Consider the following 12,138-nt stretch of genomic DNA (forward strand, 5'->3'; position numbering starts at 1 on the left):
AACAAAATAGTAACAAGAAAATAAAGTTAATCAATAAAATAAAGAAATCACAAATTTTTGAGGACTTAAAAATAAAATGTGAATGGTATTCTTAAAGAATCCATAACCTTAGTGACAAATATGGGATGTGAGTGATCAATTAACTCTGACCGATTTGAAATGCAAACACTTCAGCAAGGAAATGTGTGGACTGAAGCTATCATTTCTTATATGGTGGTCCAGAGGCATTAAGTTTTGATGTTTAAGTGTTCCCATAATCTCTAGGAAGTCACTTTTGCATGTGCACAATTTTTTTATGTGGTTATTTGCTAATTTTGTTTCTCATTAATTCGAGTTAGATTTGCCATAAATATTCACAATATTCTCATCAAAGATAAATTACTACAAAATTCAAATTTCCCATATTCGTAAAAGACTAAAAGAAACCTTAATAAATGTTTTACGATTACAATATACCAATCCAAAAAGTTATCGAGCAATAGAAACTCGATATCCATTCCAGCGTTTAGAAATATTTAGATTTATTTTTCGTATTTCCATATCGAATGCTGTGATTAGCCCTTTGACCGGCATCCCCCATTCGTCAAGATCGTTATTCATTGTTTTGTTTTGATATTCCCTCTCGCCGCTGTGGAGGAGGAAATCGTATTAAATGCTTATCAGAATCCAGGCATTTTATGCCCAGTATGAAAATGGACTCCCATATCCACCATCCACGAAATATTTGATGTGTTACTCATTTATTTCCAAACGTTTAGTCTCAAATAATCGTTGTTGGTGTTAAGAACAGAAAATGAATGAATGAAGGAAATTTGAAGGAAATGGAGTTTTGAAACAAAAAAAAAAAAACTGTTTAAGAATTTATAGATAATTTAACATAAAATCTTTAAGAAAAAAATCCAAAAAACTAAAAAAAATATATATAATAAAAAAGAAAAAAAAATAAAACACCTTTTTAAGTTTAAAAAGTTCTTTTTTGATAATTTTAAATCATGATAAGACATTACTCGTGTGTATATCGTAAGGGGTTTGGCTTTGCTCTTCTGTTATGTTTCATTCTAATTGCATTCGAAATTCATCAAAATATTCGTAATGGTCTGGTGGTAGCTGAAATGAAACCGGATGTACCTTTAGATTATCGCCAACAGATACGCACGAAACAATTGAAATCCATGCTGAATTGTTATGATATACCCTTATCGATGGAACGTTTACAATATGGAAGATATTGGCTTGTAAGAAATTTAATACGTGGTCGTCTCAGTATCGATGTGGGATGTGCGGAATCTATAACCTATACTACAAACGGGGATTATACGTTCATGGGAAATTTGGCAAGTGTTGTAACAAGGTAATTAACTGTTAACAGATCACTTTTATTAATGGTAAAATTCCCTACCACGGTTGCCACTCGAGCCAAAAATAATCCACCAAAGTTTGGAGAAAATTGTACCACAAAACTACTAAACAATTTTGTTATTTCTATAGAAAATTTTTTCAAAATTTTATTTCTATAGAAAATTTTCGTAAAATTTTATTTCTATAGAGAATGTTCTCAAAATTTTATTCCCATAGAAAATTTTCTCAAAATTTTATTTCTATAGAAAAATTTCTCACAATTTTATTCCTATAGAGAATTTTACTTCTATAGACAATTTTCTCAAAATTTTATTTCTATAGAAAATTTTCTCAAAATCGTATTGCAAAGAAAATTCTGTGGTCACAACCCTTAACAGCCTAACTCGAGTTAGGACACAATTGAGTTATTAGCACCATCGTATTCAGCGCATCTAATTTATTGGCTCTAAATTTTTCATGTTTGTTCTCTTCTAGGAAGGCAATTAATCCTAAAAAACTAATAGCTTAAGTTATTTTTCAGTGAAGATTCAAAACTTTAAACTCCTGTGACCACAGATTAATTATCTCAACATTTTATTTCTATAAAAAATTTTCTCAAAATTTTATTTCTATAGATTTTGTTTTTCAAAATGTTATTTCTTTAGTACATTTTCTCAAAATTTTATTTCTATAGAAATTTTTTTCAAAATTTTATTTCTATAGAAAATTTTCTCAAAATCTTATTGCTAAAGAAAATTTTCTCAAAATTTTATTTCTTTAGAAAATTATCTCAAAATTTTATTTCTATCAAAAACTTTCTCAAAATTTTTTTCTATTCTCTATAGAAAATTTTAATAGAAAATTTCTTCAAAATTTTATTTATATAGAACATTTTCTCAAAATTTTTTTTTTCTATAAAACATTTGCTCAAAATTTTATTTCTATACAATGTTTTTTTCAAAATTTTATTTCTCTAGAAAAATATAAAAAATCAAAATTTTATTTCTATAGAAAATTTTGTCAAAATTTTATATATATATTTTATATATATAGAAAATTTTTGCCAAAATTTAATTTCTACAGATTTTTTTTTTAAATTTTATTTCTGTAGAAAATTTTGTCAAAATTTTATTTCTATAGACAATTTTGTCAAAATTTTATTTCTATAGAAAATTTTGTCAAAATTTTATTTCGTTTTGTTGGCTTCTCTTCAATCGTTATTGTTGTTTTTTTTGATCTCAGCTTAAAGCCATGCATTGACCAACTTAGCTTAACCAACAGAGGAAAAGTATGCTTGTCACATTTATTTGGGCAAAGCCCTATAGACTGCAAGATGGTTGGATGTACAGCTGTTTCGGAATTACCACATTCCTCATCAGCATCCTCTACTTGCAGCAAAACTATCAACCAATTATCAGAATAAATTCGGGTAATTCACTCAACCCAAAGTGAACTACACTTGAACCTCCCGAAAAAGGGTTTGATAGTCGGCTACTGCCTAAACAAATTTGCCAGCATATCTCTTTTCCTTTGCCAAACTCAAATCATCGATTTGAATGTATTTGGCTGGGTTTTGTCAAAATTTTATTTCTATACAAATTTTTATTAAAATTTTATTTCTATAGAAAATTTTGTCAAAATTTTATTTTTATAGAAATTTTGTCAAAATTTTACTTCTATAGAAAATTTTGTCAAAATTTGATTTCTATAGAAAATTTTGTCAAAATCTTATTTATATAGAAAATTTTTTTCAAAATGTTATTTCTATAGAATTTTTTTTTCAAACTTTTATTTCCATAGAAAATTTTGTCAAAATTTGATTTCTATAGAAAATTTTCTCAAAATTTTATGTCTATAGAAAATTTTCTCATTTTTTTTCTATTGAAAATTTTTGTCAAAATTTAATTTCTACAGAATTTTTTTTTAAATTTTATTTCTATAGAAAATTTTCTCAAAATTTTATTTCTATAGAAAATTTTCTCAACATTTTTTTCTATAGAAAATTTTGTCAAAATTTAATTTCTACAGATTGTTTTTTAATTTTATTTCTATAGAAAATTTGAACAAAAAATGTAATCAATGTCTATTGTAAAATTCAATTAATTTTTTAACTGATTTAATAAAAAAGTTTAAAGGAATAATTTATTGAATCAATTAAAAAACTGATTGAGTTTTCCAATTGATATCAATCAAATTTTTGATTGAATCATTTAAAAAATTAATTGATTTTTGCTATTAACATCAATTAAGTTTTTAATTGAATTAATTAATTGAAAATTTCAAATTAAATTAATTAATTTTTAATCAAGTATTTTTGTAGAATTTTTTTTCAAAATTTCTTCTTTTCCGCTGTTGGTTAAGCTACACTTGTAGTTCAGTCAATGCCTGGTTTTAAGCTGAAATCAAAAAACAACAACAATTCTTAAAGAACAAAACCAACAATAACAAAACGAATAAAATTTTATTTCTATAGAAAATTTTCTCAAAATCTTATTGTTAAAGAAATTTTTTTCAAAATTTTATTTCTATAGAAAATTTTCTCAAAATCTTATTGCTATAGAAAATTTTCTCAAAATTTTATTTATTTAGAAAATTATCTCAAAATTTTATTTCTATCGAAAACTATCTCAAAATTTTATTTCTATAGAAAATATTGTCAAAATTTGATTTCTATAGAAAATTTTCTCAAAATTTTATTTCTATAGAAAATTTTGTCAAAATTTTATTTCTATAGAAAATATTGTCAAAATTTTATTTCTATAGAAAATTTTGTCACAATTTTATTTTTATAGAAAATTTTCTCAAAATTTTATTTCTATAGAAAATTTTCTCAAAATTTTATTTCTATAAAAAATTTTCACAAAATTTTATTTCTATAGAAAATGTTCTCAAAATTTGATTTCTATAGAAAATTTTCTTAAAATTTGATTTCTATAGAAAATTTTCTCAAAAATTGATTTCTATAGAAAATTTTCTCAAAATTTTATTTCTATAGAAAATTTTCTCAAAATTTTATTTCTTTATAAAATTATCTCAAAATGTTATTTCTATCGAAAACTTTCTCAAAATGTTATTTCTATAGAGAATTTTACTTCAATAGAAAATTTCCTCAAAATTTTATTTCTATAGAACATTTTCTCAAAATTTTATTTCTATAGAAATTTTTTTCAAAATGTTATTTCTATAGAAATAACTATTTCTGTAGAAAATTCTGTCAAAATTTTATTTCTATAGAAAATTTTGTCAAAATTTTATTTCTACAGAAAATTTTGTCAAAATTTGATTTCTATAGAAAATTTTCTCAAAATTTTATTTCTAAGAAAAATTTCTCTAATTTTTTTTGCTATAGAAAAATTTGTCAAAATTTTATTTCTATAGAAAAATCTCTCAAAATTTTACATCTATAGAAATTTTTTTTCAAAATTTCATTTCTATATAAAATGTTATTTCTATAGAAAATTTTGTCAAAATTTTATTTCTATAAAAAATTTTGTCAAAATGTTAGTTCTATAGATAATTTTCTCAAAATTTTATTTCTATAGAAAATTTTCTCAAAATTTTATTTCTATAGAAAATTTTCTCAAAATTTTATTTCTACAGACAATTTTCTAAAAATTTTATTTCTATTGAAATATTTTTCTAAAATTTTATTTCTTTAGAAAATTGTCTGAAAATTTTGTTTCTACACATTTTTTTTCTAAATGTTATTTCTGTAGAAAATTTTCTCAAAATTTTATTTCTGTAGAAAATTCTAAATTTCTTAGTTGGAGAGAAAAAAGATTTTGCAAAATCTACCAAACACCGAGAATTCTACCAATCAGAAAAAAAATCTACCATTTTTGGTAGAATACTACCAACAGTGGCAACCGTGGTATCAACTCCATATTGGGCTTTGGCTAGTTGTCCGCTCAATTGATAAAATTTGGAGAAAATGAGTTATTCTTATGCCTGAAACGATAGATAAAGAAAATAGAAGTACACCCAAAGAAGGAATATGATTATCTCAAACATGTTTTAAGATCATAATGTTATTTTTGGGCGGTGAACAGGGGATATTTTTTTCAAACTTTTTATGACTTCAGCATTTATGTTTATGTTTGGTGAGGAATCATAATTTTTGATTTTGCAATACATTTGAGATGATCGTAGACCTTCTCCGACTGTAGGATGGAGAATAAAATAACTTTGTCAATCCGTTTGTAACATATAGAAATATTGATCTTAGGGTCCATAACATGCAAGGACGTAGTACGTGGCTTTAGCGCTATACATATTTGTTAACTTTTAAATGTCGGAAATAACATTAAATTTTAAAATTACTTTAGATTTCCTCGAATTGTCTATCTTTGACATGAATTATGGCCTCCAAACTGCAGGCAAATCCATTACTCGCTGCTGAAGCATCTGGCAACATTGGGAGTTAAATACTTGACCAGACTCCTCAATTTGTCCTTGGAATCACTCATTATATCCGATGTCTGGAAAATGGGTATGGTGATTCCACTACTGAAGTCAGGAAAAGACACGAGCAAGTGTGATTCGTGCAGACTGATCTTACTTCACTTGAGGCAATACGAGTACTCTTCCCCAGTCTTGTCTAGAATTTTCCAGCTACTAACCATCAACAAGGATACTTTAAAGTGCATAGCACAACAACAGCTTTCATTGCCAGTTCAGCATACATGAAAAGGGGACTTATGCGCTTTACAGACTATCAGTTATTCCGGACGACAGTGCTCGTGTCGAACATATCCCATATATTGTGCACATTATAAGTTAAGTCCGAAGGCATAATCGATACTGCTGCATGTTTATGGGATCGATAACACATTCACCGATTATTTAGTCATCGCCGACAAGTCGTATCGATCCGACACACTGTAAGATTCTTTACAAACACCGACATTCCGTCCGGAATGTGATCTATCGAAGGCATTCGATACGGTCAACCATTCCAGACTATCGAGCACATCGAAAACTCGTTCCTACCGGCACGAACCAAACGTTGGGTTCTTAATTATCTGTCGCATGAGGAATTTAAGTGTAAGAATGGGAGACCCTCGTAGAGTGAAAGAGAGAGTTTCCCAACTTATCCTCTATTTATGCCCCTCCTGACGGCGTCGAGATTGTATCATATACAGACGATTTTACAATCATGGCGTCCGGGCCCATTGTTGATGACATATGCGATCGATTAAACGTCTACCTTGCTGATCTTAGCAGTCACTTCATTGTTACAAATTTTAGGATATCCGCCACAAAATCCTCAGCCACACTATTCGCTATATGCACAGCAGAAGTACGCAGACAGTTGAATGTCTGAGTTAACGGCGAGATTATTCCGGCTACCAAGAACCTCGGGGTTAAATTCGACAGGATTTGCAAGTCGCCTGTCCACACCACTTAATGTTGTGATAAGCTCCGCTTTAGAAGCAAGGTTCTCAAGTCGTTTACCGGCAGCACTTGAGGTGCGGACAAAGTAACTTTGTTGTACACATAAAATGCAATTAACCAGACAGGACACATCAAACAAGAGACACGCTATGGTATAACATACAAACCCTTAGAACTGCGACAGGATGTCTCCGCAGTACAAGCCTGGATCACCGTTATGTACGTAGACACGAAGATCATCTCAGTGCGTAGACACAATTACAAAGCAGTTTCGTTACAAAAGAGAGCTTCTAAATCAACAGCATTCCATACAGACCTAAACAGGATCCATGAGGATATTGTAGCTGAAGCAGTGAGATGCTACAAGGTCAATCTTGTTCTCGAAGCTCGACCACTGCCCATAGAACTGGAGGAAAGAGACCTCATACGGCAAACTAGGTAGCTGACATGTATCCCAGCTGTAATCAACGGCTTTTTGTGCTAGGCTAAGCAGTTCCGAACTGCCCTCGTAATACGTATTTTAGTTAATGTGGTATCATAATGGACTGAATAGCCTAAGTGAGCCTGAATCTTAATCGGGCTGCCACTTTAATCTAACCTTACCTAACCTATTAAAATGCTGAATCAATCTGGTAATGCCCATCTGTCCTTCCGTGTGTCCGTCCATTTATAGCCAACATATGGATCCAATCCCAGATTTGACTCATGAACATTCCTAAGACTTATTTTCCATGCGATCATCTTGAAAGTTGGTATGTGATGTCAGTTTAATTAAGGAAAATTTGGCGGATCTTTAGATAACCAGTTACACATGTTTAGAAGAATGATAGTAAGAGAAATGGAAGATTAGCCAAAACCTTCGTATAGATTAAGGACCTACATACATAGATTAAGGACCTACACTTAAGTTTCGTCAAATGAAGGTATTAATTTAACAGTTCATATTAAAGCTCATTTATTTACAATAAATAAAATAGTAGAAAAAATTACGTTCCAAAATCGTGAACGGACGGTAACAAAATTAATGTTCACGGTTTCGTCCATGGTTTTCGTTTTCTTTGGCCATACCAAATATTAAAACATTCTTCAGACGTTCTTATGGAAACTTTGTCGTTGGGGGCAATGTTTTGTTAAAGGGTATGGAGCAGAAGAGACAGGTTCGAGTCAAAGTGACGGATATTTTTTTAAATTCGTAACCATTACGTTTTCAAATCATGAACGCTGGTTTTTGTTTTGACAACGCATGGTGCCATTTTATCGTTGTCAGATTGACACCATCTGTTCTCCATTTAACAACACATGGGTGTTGATTCACTTTTATGAACGGATCGTTTTGAAATGTGCACGCCGTTCATGATTTTTTTCTATGGGTGTGAAGGATACCATGAAAATGGATGCAATATAGATTGATTATATTGCATAGAACTTTATTAAAAGCAGAAAATGGAAATGGAAAATTAGTGAATCATGAAATGAGGAGTGCTTAGCGAGGATATTTTTGCAAAACTGTAAATTCTTAATCGATCCTAAATCATTTAACCCTCTAATGCCCAAGCCCACCTTTAGGCGGGCTTCATTTAATTGCCCAAAAATGGGCAAAATAAAAAGAAAACTTATTTGAAACTATTCAAGAGGCTTTGCAGCATATGCTGAATTTTACCGTATACATTTTTCTTGCTTAGTTCTCTTGCTTTTGTGCTTGTGAAAATTTAATCAGCTGGCAAAAAATTGGGGCATTCGAGGGTTAAAGGTTTATGCATTAAGATTTCATTGTCATTTGCTAACACAAAATTTTTGTTTTATCTTTTCAGCTGGATGGGACCCATCAGTTTTGCACTTTTCGCTCCTGGTTATGATTTTAATGCCACCATGGATGCCATACAATATGCCAGAAATTGCTTACCCGAAAGTGATTTGATAAGAGACTATGTATCATTCCATATCTATTTTCCCAATGATCATATGCCCGAACAACGAATACCTCTGACTGAGGAGGAAGCCAATGAATGGTTTTACGATTGTGATTTAATGGAAGCACCCTACGAGAATGTCAATCGTTCAGTTATGTACAAAACACAAAAGAATCTCACCTATCCCATTAATGTGGGACGCAATATAGCTCGAAAAGCCTCGAATACTTATTTTATATTTGCCTGTGATATAGAATTAAATCCTAGCTTGGGTTTAATTGATAAATTTCTAGATATGATTGTGAATAACATCAGTTTGGCGATACCCGATGAGATGGAAAAGAGTCTAAGAGTTTTTGCTTTACCCGTTTTTGAAGTTGTCAGTAATGCTACAATACCTCAAACAAAAGAGGAATTGTTGCCTATGTTAAAAGCGAAAAAGGCCATTTTATTCCATAGTCGTATTTGCAAGAATTGTCATGCAGTTCCCAAATATAAGGAATGGCTAGAAGCCAATAGTACAGATGAATTGGAGATATCAGCAGTGGCTAAACGTCAGGGATCGTTTGCCCACTGGGAACCATTCTACATTAGTAACAATAAAGAGCCCATATTCGATGAACGTGTCACCTGGGAAGGTCAATCCAATAAACGCATACAAAATTATGCCATGTGCCTATTGAACTATGATTATTATGTTCTACATCCGGGATTTTTGGTTCATTCACCGGGTATCAAAAAATTCGATCCTAAATCAAAAAGACTTGAATATGTTAAGCCCATGAATGTGTTGATACGTAAGAAAATAATTCCCGAATATGAGGTTCTATATGGTCGAAATAAAAAGTGCAAAATATGAAATAAAGATAAAACTTGAAAAGGTAAACTAATTTGAAAATTAAAAAAAAAAAAATAATAATCTCTGGTATTAGAAATACATAATATCTTTTAAAATAAGTGTATAAAATATTTTCAGATTTTTTTACTGATTCTATTAATAGTAAGTTTGTATATATATATTAAAAAAAATAAAAAAAAAAATAATATGAAATAAAATTGTGTTTTTTATATGAGTTATGGTTATTTAACCCTTAAATGCCCCATTCCTCCGAAAAATGTTAAAAAACACACCTGGATATCAAAATTTTTCTATTTTTGACAAAATTTTCTATAGAAAAACAAATTTGCAAAATTGTTTAAAGAAATTTTAAGACGTAAGAATTTTTTTAAAAGATACAGTGCGCATTTAAGGATTAATTGTTCCATTTTTTCTATGGAAAATTTTGCAAAAATTTTATAAATTTTTTTTCTATAGAAATTTTTCCAGAGTAATAAAATTTTGACTAATTTTTCTAGAGTAATAATATTTTGACAAAATTTTCTAGAGAAAAACAAGTATATATGGCCGTAAGTTCGGCCAGGCCGAATCTTACGTAGAAACTTCTACGCAATCCAGAATCGAATGACTTGGGTTGTGGTATCTTAAATCGTTTTCTAAATTGTGAGTTAGTCCATACGTGGTATATATTAGAGAGAGGTCCGGTGGACGAGCATGAAATGCGAAACAATGTGGAAACTTTATTCGCAAGGCATGATATCGGAGAAGACGAGGACGACACAAATGTCCTTGCCTTTAAAACATAGGAACTGCAAAATGCCGCCACAAGCCTCAAGGACAAGAAGGCACCTGGCCCTGATGGCTTACCTACTGAGGTAATTAAGGAAATAGCAACCAAGCGACCCACCGTGGTGCAATGGTTTGCATGCCCGCCTTGCATACACAAGGTCGTGGGTTCGATTCCTGCTTCGACCGAACACCAAAAAGTTTTCAGCGGTGGATTATCCCACCTCAGTAATGCTGGTGACATTTCTGAGGGTTTCAAAGCTTCTCTAAGTGGATTCTCTGCAATGTGGAATGCCGTTTGGACTCGGCTATAAAAAGGAGGTCCCTTGTCATTGAGCTTAACATGGAATCGGGCAGCACTCAGTGATAAGAGAGAAGTTCACCAATGTGGTATCACAATGGACTGAATAGTCTAAGTGAGCCTGATACATCGGGATGCCACCTAACCTCACCAAGCGACCCTACTTGCTATGTACAACAACTGCTTATTAGAAGATATCTTCCCTAATGTGTGGAAAGAACAAAGGCTAGTTCTTATCAGCAAGGGCAAGGGCGACCAAGTGTTGCCATCACCGGATAGACCATTATGCATGCTGGACACAGCTGAAAACTATTCGAACGGCTTATCAAACCAAGACTTGACGAGGCTATCAGGACGGTTGGGGGTCTGTCCCTGAGACAATATGGATTTAGACCTGGATAATCCACACTTGGCGCCCTTAAGGAAGTATGGGATGCCTTCCGGGCACAATAGGGTAGTCACGCTCCGGGATGTATAATTCTGCTGGAGACGCTAGATATTAAGAACGCTTTCAACAGCCTAATATGGACAGACGTAATATACACTCTATAATCGATATTTCTCATACCGAAATACTTGTCGAGAATATTGATAAAAGCAAGAAATACTGAAGAGGCTCAACGCAATCTTCGCCAAACTAGTCAATCAAGTACTTGGGAGTAAGGCTGGACTCGAATCTAACGCACGGCGCGATTGAGCAGGCTGATGATGATGATAAATATAGGAGGCCCCCTTCCAAGCAGAAGAAGGATACTCATGGAGATGACTAACAGTATACTCCTCTATGGATGTGAGATCTGGGCATCGACCCTAACATAAGCAGACGGACTAGAGCGAAAAAGCTGCTATCAGTACAGAGAACGACGGCTCTGAGAATCACTTCAGCATACTGCACGATTTCGGGGGAAGCGCATTAGTGATAGCAGGAACGATCCCAATAGACTTCCAGGCGATTGAACGGCAAATGGTATTCGAGGATAAAGAACAAAGAGCGACGAATTTGATATTGAACGTTCAACAAGAACAATGATGGAGGAACGAAACAAAGGACAGATGGACACACTGATTTATAACATACATATAGTTATGGCGAAGTGATGTATTACAAGACCTAGATGCTCTCTGGTCACGGATACTTTCGGCTTCGAGACTAAACAACAAAGCGCGACGGACTTGATACCGAACATTCAACAAGAAACCAAAGACAGGTGGCAGGAACGAAACAAATGACAGATGGACACACCGATTTATAACTGATATACAGTATGGATTATCCCACCTCAGTAATGCTGGTGACATTTCTGAGGGTTTCAAAGCTTCTCTAAGTGGATTCACTGCAATGTGGAATGCCGTTCGGAATCGGCTATAAAAAGGAGGTCCCTTGTCATTGAGCTTAACATGGAATCGGGCAGCACTCAGTGATAAGAGAGAAGTTCACCAATGTGGTATCACAATGGACTGAATAGTCTAAGTGAGCCTGATACATCGGGATGCCACCTAACCTCACCAAGCGACCCTACTTGCTATGTACAACAACTGCTTATTAGAAGATATCTTCCCTAATGTGTGGA

The 12,138-nt window shown here is 32.1% G+C and overlaps 1 protein-coding gene across 1 annotated transcript; it reads left to right on the top strand.

Moving 5' to 3' along the window:
* Positions 1 to 696: 696 nt before the first annotated feature.
* LOC142223571 (beta-1,4-glucuronyltransferase 1-like) lies at positions 697 to 9,698 on the top strand. Its single transcript, XM_075293457.1, has 2 exons — positions 697 to 1,351; positions 8,544 to 9,698. The coding sequence occupies exons 1-2, from the start codon at positions 993 to 995 to the stop codon at positions 9,499 to 9,501; spliced, it is 1,317 nt and encodes a 438-aa protein (XP_075149572.1). The 5' UTR covers positions 697 to 992; the 3' UTR covers positions 9,502 to 9,698.
* Positions 9,699 to 12,138: the final 2,440 nt, after the last annotated feature.

Source organism: Haematobia irritans, chromosome 2 (genome assembly GCF_050003625.1).
Source record: "Haematobia irritans isolate KBUSLIRL chromosome 2, ASM5000362v1, whole genome shotgun sequence".
NCBI lineage: Eukaryota > Metazoa > Arthropoda > Insecta > Diptera > Muscidae > Haematobia > Haematobia irritans.

Excerpts from the sequence above, each read along its gene's own strand:
- LOC142223571 (XM_075293457.1), top strand. The coding sequence starts at position 993 with ATGATAAGACATTACTCGTGTGTATATCGTAAGGGGTTTGGCTTTGCT. Across the intron at positions 1,352-8,543 it reads TTGGCAAGTGTTGTAACAAG|CTGGATGGGACCCATCAGTT; the intron begins GTAATTAACTGT and ends TTATCTTTTCAG.